Source organism: Anas platyrhynchos, chromosome 9, assembly GCF_047663525.1.
Source record: "Anas platyrhynchos isolate ZD024472 breed Pekin duck chromosome 9, IASCAAS_PekinDuck_T2T, whole genome shotgun sequence".
In the NCBI taxonomy this organism is placed as follows: Eukaryota; Metazoa; Chordata; class Aves; order Anseriformes; family Anatidae; genus Anas; species Anas platyrhynchos.
Genome location: NC_092595.1, coordinates 13,900,127 through 13,917,820, shown reverse-complemented (window position 1 = coordinate 13,917,820; position 17,694 = coordinate 13,900,127). Strand labels below are relative to the sequence as shown.

Below are 17,694 nucleotides of genomic sequence, written 5' to 3'. Positions count from 1 at the left end.
ACAGCCTCTCTGGGGTGAACAGTACCAACAGTCAGTTGCTGTAAAGCAGAGTGGCCCTTAGGATTGTGCATTACATTGGCAGACAGTACAGAGATGATCTCTATGAATACGGCAGAGGTAGAAAATTCATATCTGATATTTCATGCCCCAAGAAATTTCATGCAATGCGAAGAGAAATGCACGGTTTATAAAAGGAAATCATGTTATGCACAGAAAAATCATTAATGTGCTGCTTGTGAGCTTTCCAAGTCCAAGTGATGAGAACTGGATTACTCAGAACAGTATTTCACATCAGAGCTTCACCTGAGCATGCAAAGTGCAGGGTGTTCCCAGCTCCCTGGCATAACCAAGGCACAAATCGCTCTCTCAGCATCCCAACAGGCTAGCTATCCCTTGTCAGCAAGACTAGTCGAAACAAGCACGTTCAGTGTCATGCTGTAGGTAGTAAATAAAAAGCTTCAGGTATAAGACTTTCCTTTTAAAGGATGTTTTTCTGTGCATCCAATAACCACTATTTCCAGTGTGATTCGCAGTTTGAAAACACAAGATAGACTTGTATGTTAACCTAAGGCAACTGGGAAGACAAACGTTAGTGTGAGAGCAATGTTGGAAGATGTCCCAGCATCGTGACTCCCTAGAGCCTGCAAAATCTGTAGATCTGCCCTCTTCAGAGGAACTTGGGCTGATACCTTTTGATTTTGCTAAGGTGGGCACTTCCTGTGGAAAAGCAGATGTGTTGCAGATGTCAGCAGCCAGTTGCATCGCTCTGTCCCTTGCAGAGGTAAGTACCTGCTTGGTTTTCCTTCTGTTCTTCCTGATAGTTGAAGTCAGGCAACAGCACCATGAGCCTTTGGCTTTCTTCCAGAAGTCTCCTGAAGCATCACTTGAGGAGCTGGCATTGCAGTAGACAGGGGAATTAGTTGCACAGTCAGCACTTTCCTTACTTACTCGATAAAATGTTCTTAGGAACAATTGCAAAGCTATGGTCCATGTTAAAATTGAAAGCTAATATAATTTTCCCCTGATCTGTGTGAGTGAAACTAAGGTCAAACAGTGTGTTGCTTGTCCATTTCTGTTAACCGGGCACGTGCTGTGGGCACCACTGAACAGGGAGTCCTGAGAGCATGGTATCTGCACTAGAATAGGTGTAGCCTTGGTGTGTCTGGTAGTGGAACGCAGCAAATCAGTGTCAGTGGTTCAGCCCCCTTTTCCCTGTGTTGGTGAACTGCATGCTGAATAGCTTGCTTTCCCTTTGAAAATGTCTGGGAAAAATCCCACAAGTAATTATGAATTCTGCAGCTTTCAGCTCAGCACTTAGGTCACAGCTTGAAATGTGCTTTGCAAGCCATTGTTACCGCGGGGAGCTGTACCTGCAGATAAGCTTGAGGAATAAGGAATTGACTGCTGATGGCTGGGAATGCAGTCAGGGATCTTCCTGGTGTCCAGTGTGCCCTGCTGTCCTGCAGGTGCAGCTGTGAGAAAGAAATGCAGTGACAAATTGCGCTGCTGAGGTTGAATATCCAAGGGTTATGTTTTACAATTTAAAAAAAATGCTGGGAAAGAACCAATAGCCAAAATACATTTTAATTTATTAAATTAAATCCAGTCCATTTGATAAAATACAAGCTCATTATATTTCCAGTTTGTTTAAAACTGGGTTGATTTTTTTAGAAATACACTGAATTAAGAGGAGAGACTTTATTTTCTTCTGTTAAAGCCCAGGATTGAAATGACTGAAATTGTTTGAACAAAACTGTTAAAAACATTATAAAGAGGTTAATCAAGCAGATTGATTTTTTTTTTTTCTTATAAACATCTAACATGCAAAACATTTAGTACGGTTTGAATGTTTCAAATTAATTCCTTGAAAAATGAGTCTCCTGAAAAATGATTTTGGCAAGCACTGGTATTACTGTACGTTCCTCTGGGTCCAAAAGCAAGAGTGAGTGGGAGAAGTGTCATCCCATGTCCAACCAAACGCAGCTTGCTGCAGATGTTGCCTGTTCTTGTGGTTGCATTTGGTCCTACTGGTACAACCAGCAGAGGTGGCAATATTAAATTCTCACATAATGCAGTGAGAAGGCAATGTCTGCATGAATTCCTGATGTAATCCACATGCCAACACTTTCAATACTGTTCTTATGGGAATTTTCAGCAATGGTTATGTGTTTGCAGAGTCCCCAGAGTTCATTAAATTTGTCATTGACTTCAGCTAGAGAGGAGGTTAAGAAAGAATCCCCTGTGTTAAAAGTCCATTTCATTACAAATGAATGAATATCTGATCATTGTTAGAGTCGGCGGAGTTTCTTTTCATTCTGGCCAACACATTTGTGTGTTTCAAACGCATTAAGTAAAAGTTTTGTGACTTTTCTATATTAGAAAATAACAGTAAAAACATAAAGTAAGCAGTAAACTACTTATATTGGATAAGTCCTTGAGATAAAAACTGTAAACCCACTACAGTCTGGATGAACAAAGGCTAAAGAAAATGGTTTCTTGTACCTCACATGTACTTCAGCAAAAGTTAAATCCATGCCGATGTTAATAAATAAATAAATAAATCAGCTTTAGAATAATGACACTTAAAATGGCTCATCTTAAAAATGAAGGATGTCTTACATTCTATGTTACATTTCTAAGAGTTTATAAGTAACATTCACTTCTGGTTGTTCCTAGCATTAGCATTACCAAGATGCAGGCAGTAATTTAGGAATTTCAAGGCAATATTTTCCACCTTGCATATGCAAAGAGTTAACATTTATTAAAATTATTAGCATGTCCTTTTCATTAAAGGATCACAAATTGCTTTAGGTAAAATCCATATACAGTATTTACACTCAACAGCTATACAAATTACATGCATATTTAAATCCTCAGGAGCCTGGTATGTGTTTAGCTGACTCGGTGTCCATGCAATCCTCTCCGAACCAAGCTGGTGCATGGCCAGGGCTGTTTTCAGAAGTTCAGTCCCCTCTTGCTCTGCCGCCAGCCCTCCAATTTTGCAAATACCCAGCTTTCCATCCTTAAAGCTCCAAGTCACTGCATATGCTGGATTCAAAGTTCATGAATGCTGGCTTGCCCCTGTGCTTCCTCCAGCTTCTAGAACAAACCTGGAAGGTCAGACCAGCCCCTTTGATGCTGTGAATTCTGGTGATGCCATCTGAGGGCTGTGTGAGAGGTTTGTCTTCTAGTTCCCAAAAAGCTTCAAGAAGCTGAGAAGTCAGCCAGACATTCCCTGTCTTTCACTGGTCTGTTTAGAGGGTGCTACTAAAGAAGACTTGTTTTGGTTTTAATCATCTGTCCTGCTTATTGTGATTGTTTGCCCTCCTGCCCTGTGCAGTTTGGCATAGGGATGTTGTCCACAATACTCTTTGCTGCCCAAAGTCAATCTCCCAGTGTGACGCCAGCTGGCATAGTAATGAACCCGCCGCTGTGAAAAACTAGGTCGTTCCTTACAGTGTGTTTTGCCAGTTCTGAATTGAGCGCTTTGCGTGTTCAGAGTAACTGCGTGCACATCACTAATCACTAGAGCTGCTTTTGATAATATCGGAGCTTTGATCTTAACACTCCTCATGAAAATTGCATAGTGGTACATCTCATCAGAAACACATTTAAGCTGCCTGGGTGTGAGAAGGGTCCAGGTTCATACGTTGAGGATCCGTGATGGTGCCTGGAAAACAGCAGAAGGATTGGGGGAGAACCTGGTCTTCACCTCTGGGATCTAGTGGGGTGAGGGGGGAAGAAAAACATTAGTATGACATGGTGCAACTGTCCAGAGAGCTTGAGGGGTCTTGAGCCTTGTGCCAATCTGCAAGACAAAGAGCTGCCCTCTTCACAAATCCCCCCTGACACGTACTCGACTAGCATCATGACAAATTCACTGCTGGACTGGTGCTGGATTAAAGTGAGGGGAGTTTTAGTGACGTGTGTCCAGCCCCTTAGCTTTTTGGAGACTGCCATCATGGTTCTGTCAAAGTGCTCCAGTGCAGTGCTCTAAGGAGCCACAACCCCACTGTGCTGTGAGCAGACCTAGCACAGACCTGGAGTACCTGGCAGAGAAAGGGAGAAAACTGGGAGGCTACTGGCTGTGCTAGTCTGTGAAACTACAGTTCTAGCAGGGATATAAACTCCTCAGCTCTGAAAGAAATGCGGAGATAACAGAAATGATCAGAACTCTCATGTCTGTGGAGTCAGATTTTCACCCAATATGCAGCTGTTGAACTGATGTATGAAGTCGGTTGTACTGAAGCACAGCTGGGTGCTTTGTGTCCTTCCTAATGGTTAAAACCCAAGAGATTTGAAACAGGACTGGTCCTAGGTGTGCATTCAGCCCAGGACACTGAGTGAATCTGGCCATAAAACGTAACAGGGGTGGGAAGCTTGGCTGGGTACTGGGGTTTTGATAGCACCATCCAAGCAAAAAAGAAGAGTGAGGCCCCAGGGAAAAAGTATAGGAAAAAAGCTATTGATCTGTTTGTTGTTGCATTGTTCTGTGCTTTCCATCCCTCTGGGGATGCATCTGACATGCTAAGGAGCAAGAGGAATGTCCAAAATGACCTGTCCACAGCTCAGCAGCAGGGTACAACCTGCAGTCTAAGTCCTACAGGCAAGCTGTCACAACACGATGTAAAGCTGATGCTCATGTGCCCAGTGAAACCAATGGGCTTCAGGCAAGAGGTAATGTCTGAGTGGCTATGTGTAAACCAGGGCGAGTCCCATTTCTGTTTGAACTGGTGTCTCTTCGGCACCTTGTCCGTTCCTTGCCTGTGCTGGCTGTGCCAGAGGGGTTGCAGTGGCACCCACAAGCTCCAAGAACCAAGGCCTCTGCATGGTCCAAGGCACAGTGTCCTCGGTGCTGTGTTTTGATGTCTGGGATTCCAGTTTCCTCTTTCCCTTCCTCGGGAAGTGGGAGCAAGACTCTGAGAGTACTTCTAGGAGCAGCTCCTTTGGATCCTGCCCGCCAGGTTGGAAGCACAGGAGGGCAGTGTGTCTTCACACAGTGCTGTGCCCTTGGCCAGCCGTGTTCTACCCCAGGGCAGTACTGCCTGATGTGTGTCTCCCACTCCTCCCCTCCCCTCAGCTCTTTTTCCCTTCTCCTCCTGCAGGGGCACATGTCTCAGGGTGCCTGAACCCAAGGCACTGTCTTTTGCCCCTCCAGGGCCAAAATACATACCCTGAAATACGAGGGCCAAAATACAAGGTTTAAGGGTTAACCACCCTTCTGGCCTCGTTGCTGCAGCTCAGTGAGCAGCCCAGCCTCGTCAGAGCGAGGAGGAAGCTTTGGTGAGCTCTGCAAATTCTCTCTTTCGCCTGAGGTGCCTGTCCCACTTTCAGTGGAGCTGGATATACCCATCGGGTGCCTCGTTGCAGCAGCACGCCGGCAATCCTATGCGGAGGAGGTACTTTGCTGTCTGCTGATTAAACATTTCTTCCTCGTCTCCTCCAAGGCAAAGATTTACTTTTTACATGTGGCCCTGGAGGATCTGCTGCCGTCTGACGGTACCGCACGCTGCGCTGGGGAGCTCAGCCCCGGCTCTGCTCCCTGAGCCGCTTGCTGCAGCCTGTGCTTGCCTTTGGCCACAGGCTGCGAAGCGCCCTTCTCCATGGCGGTGTCAGGCAAGCAGCTGCTAGCTAGAGCAGAGGATGTGAAATGGGCCTTACGCAGAGTGAGGCAATATATCTACATCTACACAACACACCCAATTGTGGGAATGGCAATTCCTGGACTTCCTGGCTTTCAGGCAATTTAAAATCTTGGTCTCGGGCTGAATTACGACATGGTATTGCTTCCTCTAGCATGGTTTTCTGAAAGCAAAGGGTTGCCGCAGTCAGACAGGACACGGCGATACTCTACACACACCACACCGGTAACAAATGAGGAGTTCCTGATGCGTACCTTGGGTTTTAGCCCAACTGACTTTGGGATTTAAAAAAAATAATGTTTTTTACCTTAAAATCTGCCTTGTAACTTGTCTCTTGAACAAAATGGTCTTCTGGGATAATGAAGCCTTGCTTTGTCTTTATAGGCTTGGATGGTTTTGCTCCAGTCCAAGGGCGATACTCTTGCCTGAAATGAGATTGTCAAGACAAAAGAACCCATAAACCACAACATACTCACAGGGTACCTCTGCTCAGAGTGGTTGCAAACCCAGAAGGCAAGTCGGGTTACAATCAGCTTACGATATTGAACTTAGATAAGGCAATCTGGGAACAAAAGAACTTAGCCTAGAGGCCTGACTTCCTCAAAAAGCCCAAACTGAAAGATGCATTAGGGCATAGACCCGTCTACCTGGCTGCCCTGGCTTCTCTCTTTTATCCTTGGCAACACATGTATCTGCTGTGTCTTGGAGGTGCTCGGTGCTTTCTTCCTGAATAAGAAAATGTCAGGGTAACTTTTTGCTTGCTAGCATTCACTGACTCATTGGTCACTTGCAGTGTAAACCATCTTGGTTTGGGGATCCGGGAGTGCCATCTGCGTGTGCACAGAGGGAGGCCACCTGCTGATGTTGCCTTCCTTTAGCTCTCTTGACACCAGGAATGTTTGCCAGTGTGTTCTGTATTGTTGCACTTCAGTAGCAATGTAGGCTGAAATGCATCTGAAGGGAGACAACATCACGCTTGCCAGATGCTTCAGGTAGTGATTTCCTTCAAACAGGGGCAACTGCTTTGACTCTGCACAATAATGAATGAGAATAAGGCGCTTGGGTACCTTGTCATTGGAGCTGTGGCATCTGTGGAACGGGTACAGAGACTGCACGCTTGGAAAGAGGCGTATGTTTTAAGAGCACTGAAGAACATGCAGCTTCCCTCTGCTTTTTGGCTCGTCACAGCCAGCCTTCACTAATGCCTTCCTCGTTAGGACTTCTTAGATGCTGCAGTAGCAGGCAGCTGACCTGGCTTGTGTGCTTGCAGAGAAGAACAGGCCAAGTCTGCTCTCTCTGCATATGCAGCTCTGACAACCAGTTTAGGCAGCTTCTGTAGCAAAAGAGAGGAGGCTAACTAAGCTGTGACAAGTTGATGTTCACACGCTGGTATACCCCAGATAATAACCGCACTTAACTGCACTTCACTTGATGGTTGTAGATAGGATCCTGAGTCATGACCCTGGCACAAGTCCTAAGCTATGTCCAGGCTAGAAAAATCGGCTTTGTTGGTAACATGCTGAGCCTAGCTTTGACCACAGCCCTTCTAATTTTCATTTTTTTCCCAAGCGTGCTATTTGCTATTTTGATAGTGGCTGCAAACTCCTCTTTAAAAAATCTTATTTAAAGTATATAAGTATGGGGTAGTAGTTTAGCATGTGTAGTTTGATTCTGATCTTTTTAATATATTGCTGGAATACACACTGCCTGGATTGTGCTTGAGTTCTAAATGCAGTTTCAACCTTAAAATGCTGCCTCTCTTGTTGGTTGATGTGTAGACGTGGGGTACAACCCTGGAGCACACCTAACCTAGAGACAACCCTGCAAACTAACAAAGTTAATTCTGAAGAGTTGTTGCTATTCATTTCCTGCCTGCGCTGCCCTCCTGGAGCCCACAGTCGGGGCTGGCATCAGCTCGTGTACTGGCAGGGGGAGTTCTTAAATGCACTCAGAGTTAGTGACAGATGTTGCCCTACAGGAGAGCTTCCCACTCCTGGGAAAGCACAACCAGGCCCTGCAAATCTTGTATGTAATCAGTTTGTTCCTGCTGTTCTGAGCTGCCACCTCTTGCCTTCTCAGCGTCTGGCTTTTCAGGCTATCTCAGGCAGCAGGTAAGTGCCTGCATGGTTCTCCTGGTAGCAGTGGTGCAATCCCTGAGGCTTTAGCACCTCCAGGTAAGAAAACACCTCTGCAGAAAGGTGATTTTGGCCAACTGGTGCCCCAGGAAGGCAACCTTTCAGCAGGGAATCCCAGACAAGTGTGAATGCTGAGCTAAATCCAGCTCTGCTCTGCTGTACAGCCAGAGGGAAGATGCTGGCTGGGCAAACTACCAGCAAGATGGTACAAAGCCATCAATTACATGCCAGCAGTTCCCAGCCACTTGAGCCTGCTATCCCCCAGAAAGCCCCAAGGATGCTGATGGCATCGCTTCTGAACCACTCATTCTTGCCACAGCTGGCCCCCCTGCTGCACTGCCCTGCAGGGGAGCGTGTCCCCAGCTTTCAGGGAACAACTGGAACCACTGTGTGCAGCCAGCTCTGGCTCACTGCTCTGCAGCAGATCATTTGCTGATTTGGCAGGCCCCCAACCCCAGTTATTTTGGATCGCAGGACCTTCATTTTGGCCGGAAGCCAAGTTGTTCTCCTCACAGCCTGGAGAGACAGAATGGCTTCTGAGGTACCCACATGCAGGAGGTGCCTTGTCCAAGATCCCATAAATTGCAGTTACTTGCAAGAGAACAATGTCACGGGAGGGGGAATTACAGGAATGATGTGGAGTTGGGGAGAACCCCACATGGTCTGACAGCCAGCTGCTGCTGGGGATGAACTGAGCCACTGCCTGCTGCTGGAGGTGGTCATCTTCATCCTTCCTGCACTACCCCTCTACCTTCTCTCCAGACAGCAGCTCTCAGTTTACTTTGGGGTGCTCAAAGCAGCACTGGGACAGTGACTGTTCTGCTACCCTAGGTGTTAAAAGGTGTTCCCAGACAGAGCCCCAAGAAAGGAGCACTTGTGGTGGGATGAGAGGATGGGCAGCTGCCGTCCTCTTAGCAGAAAGCTGTGGGAGGGGGGCTGAGGGCAGGCCTTGGGGCTTGGTTTCTGCCTTTTCCCATTTCCCCTTCTTTCTCCTTTTCATCTAATGTCGGTTTGAGTGCACTTTGACTGGAGGAAATTCCTCCGAACTTTATGCAACAGCTTTGAATCTTCCCCGTTTCAGTTCTGCAGCCTGCTTGGCAGCACAGCCAGCTTCTGCGCCTTTCCACCCGCCTCGTGCTCTCCTCCCACGGCCCCGTCCCCCTTCCCCCATCCAGGCTCTGCAGAGCACGTCGCTCTGGATCTATCCCAGTGCATGCACCAAGCAAGCTTACTTCTTAAGTACCATAAAAATCGGGGCTTCAGTATTAATTTCCCCAAGCAGCAAGATGCTTAAGAATGTAAAGATAACATTAAGCCTTGATTACAGAAGATTTACTCCTATTATGAAGGATAAGCGTGTGTTTAAATATCTTGCTGGATCACGGATGAAGCTTCTTGCACACAGTACTCCTAACCCTGCCAGCTCACGTGTGCTCTGAACTTCAGTGCAGGTATTTTTTTTCTTTCTGCACCTCTGAAATAAAATGCTTCTCACTGGGCAGCAGTGACTGCAGCTCACCTTGGCCTTCTGTGGGAGCAGTAGTTGAAGGCAGGCAGGCAGTACAGGCAGCAAAGTGACGTGCTCTGAGACTGCATCTGTAGCAAGGGGGAAGAAGGATCGTTCCCCCTCGTTCTGTGGTATCTCCTCTGGCGGGGAGATCCTTGCTCTGTGATCACAGTGCTGAGCACATGCACAGGAAGGTGGGAGCTCAGCTCACCAAGGGATCTCCCACCCTGCTGTTTCCAAAACTGTTCGTGAGGGCACCCCAGGCCTTCACCCCTGAGCAAGCCCAGCGCTTCATACGTTTTCTTTTCCTCAAAGCACCAGACCAGAATTGCTCAGTCCCTGCGAGCAGGAAGCCCTGCTGATTTCAAGGCCTCCAGTTTGGGCTGCTTTGCTGCAGCGCCTCCACACCCACACACAAGCCGGGTGCTCTCAGCCCTCACCCCCACCCAACCCACTGATGGTGCTGGAACACCAGCTTCAGCGATGAGGCGCTGCTGGGGGCTGGCACTGGGCGTGTGTGCAGAAACTCAGAGCTGTCCTCCCCCTTCCCTGAGCGCAAATCCAAGAAAAGCTGACGGCTGGGGGAAGAGACAAAACAGTCACAGCTCTGGATGCATTTGAAACGCTTTCCCAAGGCTGGCAGGTTACGGAAGGGGAAGCCGAGTAACTCAAACACATACAGCTGAGCCTCAACCAGGGCTCTCCTCTCAGCAGGACTAGGACCAGCTCCAGCAGACCAATCGTGCCCATGTCCCATTGCCTTCCATCAAGGCAAAAACGGGTGCTGCCCAGCAAACAGGACCTGCTGGAGATGTGTTGCTGATAGGACTAGCTTCTCTCATCCACTGAAGCAAGGAGCTAAGTAAGCCCCTCATCCAGGGCCTAGTGCTACAATTAATGGCACTCAAGTCTCTGCTGTGTCAGAATTACATAGCACCTGTGCCTCACTGCTGAATGACAGGAGCCCCTTCCATGACCCCAAAGGAGGTGGGGGGGGCTCAGTGCTTCCTTCTGCCTCCTCCTGATGCAATAATCTACTGCAACCCTCTGCAGCAGTTCCCGGGATCTTTTTGCAGTTGGAGCACATCCCATTTTAGCCTTTCAAGTGCAGCTTCTATCAATCCACCTTGGTCTGTGTGCCTGAGCTCCCCCTGTGGAGCCCGGTGTGGCTTTGACTTCAGTCGGAGCCTGCAGAGCTCCAGCTATAAAATCCACGCAGAGACCCGAGGACACAGGGCAGTGTTCTGGAGAGTGGGCTGCCATGTGCTCTCCTACCCTTTGTGCTGAGTTGTTAGTTCATAATTAAAAATTTGCCTCCTCAAAGAGAGGAAGGCATTTTTCCAATGCTCCCTCTACATTTATCTTTCATTTGGCCCTGGAAAGACTCCTCCAAAGTCCCAAGGAATGGGACTGCTCTTTTGGGCTTAGTCACTGATGTTCTGCTAAATGTCAGTCTGCCTGGCTGCACCATGTGCAAGGAAACAGCTGGTTTTGTATGCAGCTGGGTTTCCTTCTGTGCTTAAAAAAAGAGTGCAGAGAGAAAGATGGAGCAGGAATGTACAGAAGGAAAGTCTCACCGAAGGATTGAACTGATGCACTGATGGTGCTGGGGATTCCCAGCTATGCTTGTACGCTCCACGAGAACAAACGTGCACTGGGGGGTTGTAGAAACATGCCGCCAAAACCCCCAAATTAAAAATAATCAAACAAGAACCCCAAACACAAAAAACCCATCAGTTTACTGAATTAAACAAAGAAATGCTAATGCCCTTAAAAGCTTGGAGTGGACCAGGTCCCAATGCCAACTTTCTGCACTTTTGAAACCAGTCCTTCCCTTAGGAGCTCATCTCTTTAACATGAAACAAACCCAGCTGGGGCTTGTTTTGCCCACCCTTGTGATGACCCAGCTGAACTACCTGCAGCACATATAAATCAAACGGCCACCTGTCCTGAGTGGCCACAGCTGGTCCACACACAGAGACTGCTCCTTAGGGCTGCCTGGAGCCACAGACAGCAACAGTAGGAAAAGGGGAATTTACACCATGGTCCTCCCTCAAAAGGAAATGAAGGCACACCCCAAAATGTGTGCACTTTCCACATTTGCTCCCCATGTTATTTTATTTTTTTTTTTTGAGTGTGACTGAGGAGCTGCTGCGTGCACAAGGGGGGTCCCTTTGGCCTTCACCAGAGGGGAAGATAAGGAGCACCAACACTGAACAGCGCTGTGCAGCTGCTGCCTGCAGGTAAGTGTTTGCGCACTGTGCTGCTGCCTTTGGAAGACAATAAGGTGCAGAGGAAAAGTGGCCTGCTCTGTGCTTGGTGAAGGTGGCCTTGTGGTTGTGCAGCCTGAAAACAGTGCACGTGCTGCGGACAGCCGTGCCCCAAGTGGACCTGGAAATGGGAAAATGGCAGCCAGGCACCAAGTGCTCCCCTCCTGCTCAGTCTCCCTTGAAAAAGGAAAAGCAATGATGCATGAGAAGATATTTTCACAGCTTGCGAGGCTGTTGTGGGCTTCTCTCTTGCTGTTGGTTGTGGCTCCTGTGATGCACCGAGGGTGCAGTCAGTTGTTGTCAGTGGTATGGGGATTTCTTACACTTACAGTATTGCACTAGGTGGTACTTCAACAAAACTGTGGGAAATACTGGGAATGATAAACCACAAATGTGGTTTGACTTGCATAGGGCCTGTCTGCAGGTAGCCTTCAGGCAGCTTAAACGTGGCTCATGGAGAGCCCTGCTCGTGCCTCAGCCTGCACTGCTCTGCTGGGGTGGGTTCCTTGGCTACCTGCAAGCCTTACTTTTTGTACAATTTCTGTTGTGATTTGCTCCCTGGTATCTCATGCAGCCAGCATTGTCCTGTGATCTGCAGACTTTCCCCTCTTATGACATAGGGAGCCCTGGGTAGGAATAGCCGAGCTGGGGAGGAAAGGCGTGCAAAGTGGCTGGGCAGGGAGGCTGTGGCTCAGATGTGCTCTGCATGGGGGGTGTTTGAGCAACAATTTGGAGCCGGCTGCGTTTCTGAAAGCTGAATCTGGCTGCTGGTGCGTTAGAAAGGCTTCCTTGACACGGTAATTCCTGCACTGCTTTGAAATCTCAAAGTGCTCTTCAGGACCAGCTCTGTGACCGCTCAGAGGGATGCAGCAGCGGCGAGGCAGGGCGAGCAGTGGCTGCGCCTTCTCCAGCCGGTGCCGACCACGAGTGCCGGGGCGCAGGACCGGGGCTGCGCTCCTGCAGGGCACCGCGCTGCGAAATGTCACAGACTGCAATTAGCAGGGGAAGGAAGCGCTGCACGGCTACCCGAGGCACAACCAGCGACTGAACACTTGTGGCTCTGTTAGGAGGAGATGAATTCCTCCCTTAATCCCTCTCGCAGCACACCACGGTCCCCGCGCCCCGCCAGGAGGAGACGGGTGGTGCGGAGGAGCCGCAGCCCGAGCCCCGCACCTCCCGCCCGGCCCCGCCGCTCGCTCGGGGACCGGGGGGGGGCTGCGGCGGGGCTGAGTCCCTGGGGCTCTCTGGAAGCCGGCGCCCCCCGCCCCGAGCCGCCCGTTACCTGTAGGACGTGGTGTGGCCGCCGGCTGGAGGCGAGCGGGGCCGGAGCTGCTCGGGGCCGCCGGGGCCGGGCAGGGGGCAGGCGGCGCGGCTCGGGGCGGCCGCGGGCACGGCGGGGGGCTCGGCCCCGGCCCTGCCGCCGCCCCAGGGGAAGGGTGCCCGCCTCGGGAGCGGCCAGGCTCGGAAATCCCGGCGGTACTGAGTCTCCGCCGCCGGGGGCTCCCCTGCAGGGCCCTTCTTGCGCCCCCCCGGCCGGTCGGGGGCGGCCCGCGGGCGGGGGGCTGCGGGCGGGCGGCGGCACCCCCGGGGCGGGGGGGAAGCGCCTCCGCTCTCGGGTCCCCCGGTCGCCTCGTCGGGCTCGTCGATGGCCGAGTAGTTGTGGATGGTGAGCGGCACGGAGAGGTCCGACTTGTCCAGCTGGCTCCAGAAGCGCGCCAGGCAGCACACCCGGCTGATGCAGGGCCAGGCCATGGCCGCGGCGCCCGCAGCCGGCTCCGGTCCTCATCGGCGGCTCCTCCTCCTCCTCCTCCTACTCCCGTCCTCCCCCCCCGCCGCCCCTTCCCCGCTCCGGGGCTCGGTGCGAGTCCCCGGCAGAGCGGCTCGGCTCCGCTTCGGAGGCGCTCCCTGCTGCCCCAAAGCCGAGCCCCCCCTCGGGCGTGCTGCTGCGGGCGCGATCCGCGGATGGCAGCGCTTGCTGGGGACCGGAGCTTGCAGGTTTTCTTTGGGGGCTCAAACCAAAGGGTCCCGGTGCCGATCGCTGACGCCCACAGGATTACGCTGGGGATAAATCTGGCTTTTGAAATTGGACATCTTATGTAAGAAGTGGCTGCGGGCCATGATGCTCCTCCGCAATTCCCCGTTCGGTGTGTTAGGGAGGACTCCGAATCTCCTGGCAGGTCTCTGAGCTGTGAAATACGGAGCTGTAAAAGTGAGGCATAAGCAGACTCCACCTATTAGAAAACCATCTATTTAAAAGCTAGTGGGTACCTCATTTTAGAAAGTAATCTAGTTACAGATGGGTGGTTACCTGGTAAAACTAAAAAACAAAGTAATTGCGCAGTGAAACTCAGAAGGCTGAGATCTACTGCTCTCCTTCAGCTAAACCATTGAACCTGTGGTGCATTAGCACCTCGAACTTAGGTGATGTTGCGACCTGATTCCGGTGAGGAAGGGCAGACCTGGCTATGGGCTATGACCAGACCTCTCCTTGAGTGCCCGGCCTCCCTGTGAAACAGCTATTTGGATGGATAAACATCCATTACAGATAATCATGTTGTCCAAAAAATACGATTTGACACTTGCTGGTGCTACTAGCTGTTTAAATTATTTGTTTTTATATGTGTCAGGGCAAGGAGATTCAGAAATTTAAGATAAAAATTTTGGTCCCATGGAGAAATCCTGCCTAAATATGTGGGATATCAGATGCTCAGTTTCACTTGTTGCCCCCAAACTCCAGACAGTACCCTAGTTTAGGGTACTCTAAGTGGGGAGCCACTTAATTTTCTGGTGCTCTTTATTTTTTTCTATAACTGTTCTGCTCTATGTAGTAATTTTTCCCAAATACCATTTATTTTTAACATTTAGACACTTTATCCTGGTCAAGAAAAATGTTTTCACAGTCTGGGCGAAGACAGAACATTCATTTGATTGTGTTATTACTGGCAAAGTACAAATGGTGCTCTGATCCTTGTTCTTAGGCCTGATTGAGCAAAATACATCAAGGAATAAATGGGATGTCTCCGCTGCCACTGTGCCTGCCGCTTCCTAGTACTGCTCTGGCACTGCACATCTCAGAGTCCACCTACAGCATCGGGGAGGGCTTTGAGTAGCTGCTCACGCCAGCGTACAGGATGAGGTTGGTGCAAGGGGGTATCTCAGACAGGGAAACCAGGAGGAACTGGATGAGATTAAAAAGTAGGCTGCATTTAGAAGAGATTTATCATGATTAAAGGGGGAACATGTGGGGGGGAGGATACTGCAACAGTAAGACAAAGGCAAGCCTGTAAATCATAAAGCAAAACAGCTTTTACTGTCAGGGATGGGGACTGAAAGCTCAGCCAGCCTGTTCTAATGCTAAACTGAAATTTCAGGAGATCTGATCAGTACTCTGGAGCAAAATATTCCTTAAACATGGCAGGGACACACTACTTTCTTAAAACCCTTGAAAAGGTGAACAATTGTGCTTATTCATGTTTAACCATGACTTTATACTTACAACTATTTCTCCCCCCCCAACACAAACACTAGCTGATGTCTCTGCCAAGCATCTGTGTAATTACCACATTGTGACTAAAGATACAATAATAGGCTCTTTGAAAAAGGGGAAAGAAGCCTTTCCGTGCTAGCATGTGCTTTTTTTTTTTTTTTTTTAATTGTTTGTGGTTTTGTTGGTGATAGTGGTGCTCTTGCATTCTTGTAACTTCTTTGCCATTCGAAGATATGACTGAATACTGAGATGCTGGCACATATTGATGCTAGGTCTTGGAAGAAGAGCATTTGTTTGCCAGAGAGGTATCTGCTGCAGTGAGCTGTTCTAACTCCAGGCCATTCCTCATCTGCCTGAACTGAGTACTGACTTGCCTATTGCAGTCTGAAAGTTGTTTTGGTCCAGAGAAGACCATTTAACTTTGGTAGACAAAAGTAGTGCTGCGTGAAGGCTGAGGTACAAGGTGACATGGAACTTGGTGCTTGGCCACATGAATGCTTTTGCACCACCTTGCTTGTGGAACTCCTAAAAGTATTCAACATTTGTGTGGAAAATTCAGATATTGACTAACCTTAGAAAGGTGAATGCTGCTAACCCTAAGCTTAAGGTAAACTAAATTCTGGCATGAAACCCCCTAACCATAAAACTAACCTGAAAGTGTCTTCTGAACATCTCTGGCCGTTCCAGGGTGCTTTTTTTCAGGAGCGTTGAGCCCCTGCAACTCTGAGAATCCAGCAGAAGTGCAGGCACTGCCTCTGAAGGATCAGCCTGAAATATCTCAGTACTAATCTGCAACCTTCCAGCAAGCTGGAAGGGTACAGCCATATCATGCTGCTCTCGCAGGTCTAACCGACCACAAGAGTAGGATTGCAGTCTGTGCCAGCGATACAGGGACATGATACAGGCAGTGACCAATATGGTAAAGAACTTAACTGTGATCTTGGCTTATCCTTCTAGGCAGATCACATCCTTCAGGCTTACACATCTCCTGCACTGTTACTCCTTGCTGCTTTCAGTCAGGATCTTTAAATACCATTCCTCAAATAAAGTGTTGCTGAAGAGACAAGAAGTTGTAGAGTAGACAAGATGAAGGTGGGAAATAAAAGAAAGTGGTCAAAGACACCACCTAAGTTTAAAGTATGAGCAAAACCAGCATGGAAAACACTGTGAGCTACAGCTTTTGAGCTGCTTTTGGCATGAAGCATTCCTTTGTGTCATAAGCCTCTTTAATGGCCATCTGCTGCTGCAGGCAGTGGCTCCTGCTGGAAGCAGTGCATCCTGCTGCACAGCTGGCTGCCCTCTGCTGTGTGCAGTACTGCACTGGGCCCGAGGCCCCAGAAACCAGCATGGTTAGCCCTGAGTATCAGAGAAGGAAGGAGAAAAGGAGGGAGAATGGAAAAGGATTAGAAACATGAAGCTGGAAAGCTTCTGGCATTGAACAAAAGGTACAGTAGGTACTCTTCCATTTTAAGCACTTAAGTAAACAGATAATTAAATGAGCAAATCAAAGTGTCTCATTTTCCAAGGGAGGAAAAAAATGCTTTAAGTTTTGATAAGTAAAGTGTCAGACTGAGCACTAGTCTGTGACAGTATGTGAGCTCACAGTGAGTTTGTACTCAATCACAACAGCTGGTGCTGTTCAGCACTGTTGTTTACACATGCAGAAAGTGTAATTTCTGTAATGCACTATGATTAATTTTTTTTTTTAAAGTGTAAACAAATAGACCTTAAAGATGCAGCATGTTCCTCAGCAGGTCAGTCCATCTGGAATGACTAATCTAACATACAGCATGGAGTTAAGGGTTTGTTTACCCTAGTTTGTATCTGGGCAGACTCCTCAGCCTCTTGCAAGGGACAGGCACAGAGTGGTAGCAGACCCAAGATTCAACTTGTGTTTTTATTTGTATAATTAGGAACATTGATCACAGTACTGTGGCCAATCTTAATTTAGCAGTGGTTTCTGATTACAGTATTATTGATCCGACTCCTCTATTTTTGTTGAAGCTGCTTATTTCTTTTTTAACAGCAGATTCTGAATCAAATGTTACTGTTCTGAAATTCTTACAAAAAAAAAACTTAAATCTACCAAGAGAGCACAACTTAAAGATTAATGAAGTAGAAGAGAGAGAAAGCAGTATAATTTAAGGTAAAAATGTTTAAAACCCTAGTGTAGGAAATTCTTCCACTCACACAATTACGAAAGAGATGAACAGATACCTTATTAGTGAAGTGTAACAAGATACAACAGCATCTTGGAAGCAGACAGACATTAAGACATTGAATAAGCTGAGGAATAAAGCTGGACCATTAACCAGGATGTAGGCTATGTCTACCTGTACAAACCTGACAGTATTGCTTCGTGTATTTCAAGTTTAGATCAGAGACCATTGTCTTGACTAACCCAATCTTTTTGATGATAAAGACCACTGAACTTCATCATAGTAGTATTATGCTGAGTCCGATTAGGCTATGTCTAAATCTAGACAAGCACCCAGTGTTGATTGGTGGACACCAGGGGATACGGATCTGTTAACTCCCTCAATTTTTCAAATAGGTACTTTGCTAAGTATTAACCAGCTATACTAAACTTACAGGTTGACAACTTTATTGGAAAGCTTTGTGCATCTTTTAAAAATATAACACAGGCTGCTAC

The 17,694-nt window shown here is 48.4% G+C and overlaps 1 protein-coding gene across 2 annotated transcripts; it reads right to left on the bottom strand.

The window, feature by feature from the left end:
* Positions 1-1,570: 1,570 nt before the first annotated feature.
* On the bottom strand, positions 1,571-14,433 carry MAP6D1 (MAP6 domain containing 1). Of its 2 annotated transcripts, none has more exons than XM_038183396.2 (3): positions 12,837-14,433; positions 5,950-6,067; positions 1,571-3,670 (listed from the first exon to the last, which is right to left on the bottom strand). In XM_038183396.2, exons 1-3 carry the CDS (start codon positions 13,304-13,306, stop codon positions 3,644-3,646), a joined length of 615 nt encoding a protein of 204 aa, XP_038039324.1. In that variant the 5' UTR covers positions 13,307-14,433; the 3' UTR covers positions 1,571-3,643. The 2 variants fall into 2 exon arrangements, with proteins under 2 accessions (XP_038039324.1, XP_038039323.1); XM_038183395.2 differs by having other exon boundaries at positions 1,571-3,721; positions 12,837-14,425.
* Between the last annotated feature and the right edge of the window lie 3,261 nt (positions 14,434-17,694).

Excerpts from the sequence above, each read along its gene's own strand:
- MAP6D1 (XM_038183395.2), bottom strand. The coding sequence starts at position 13,306 with ATGGCCTGGCCCTGCATCAGCCGGGTGTGCTGCCTGGCGCGCTTCTGG. Across the intron at positions 6,068-12,836 it reads GGCCACACCACGTCCTACAG|GCAAGAGTATCGCCCTTGGA; the intron begins GTAACGGGCGGC and ends ATCTCATTTCAG. Across the intron at positions 3,722-5,949 it reads GTTACAAGGCAGATTTTAAG|ATCCCAGAGGTGAAGACCAG; the intron begins GTAAAAAACATT and ends TCACCCCACTAG.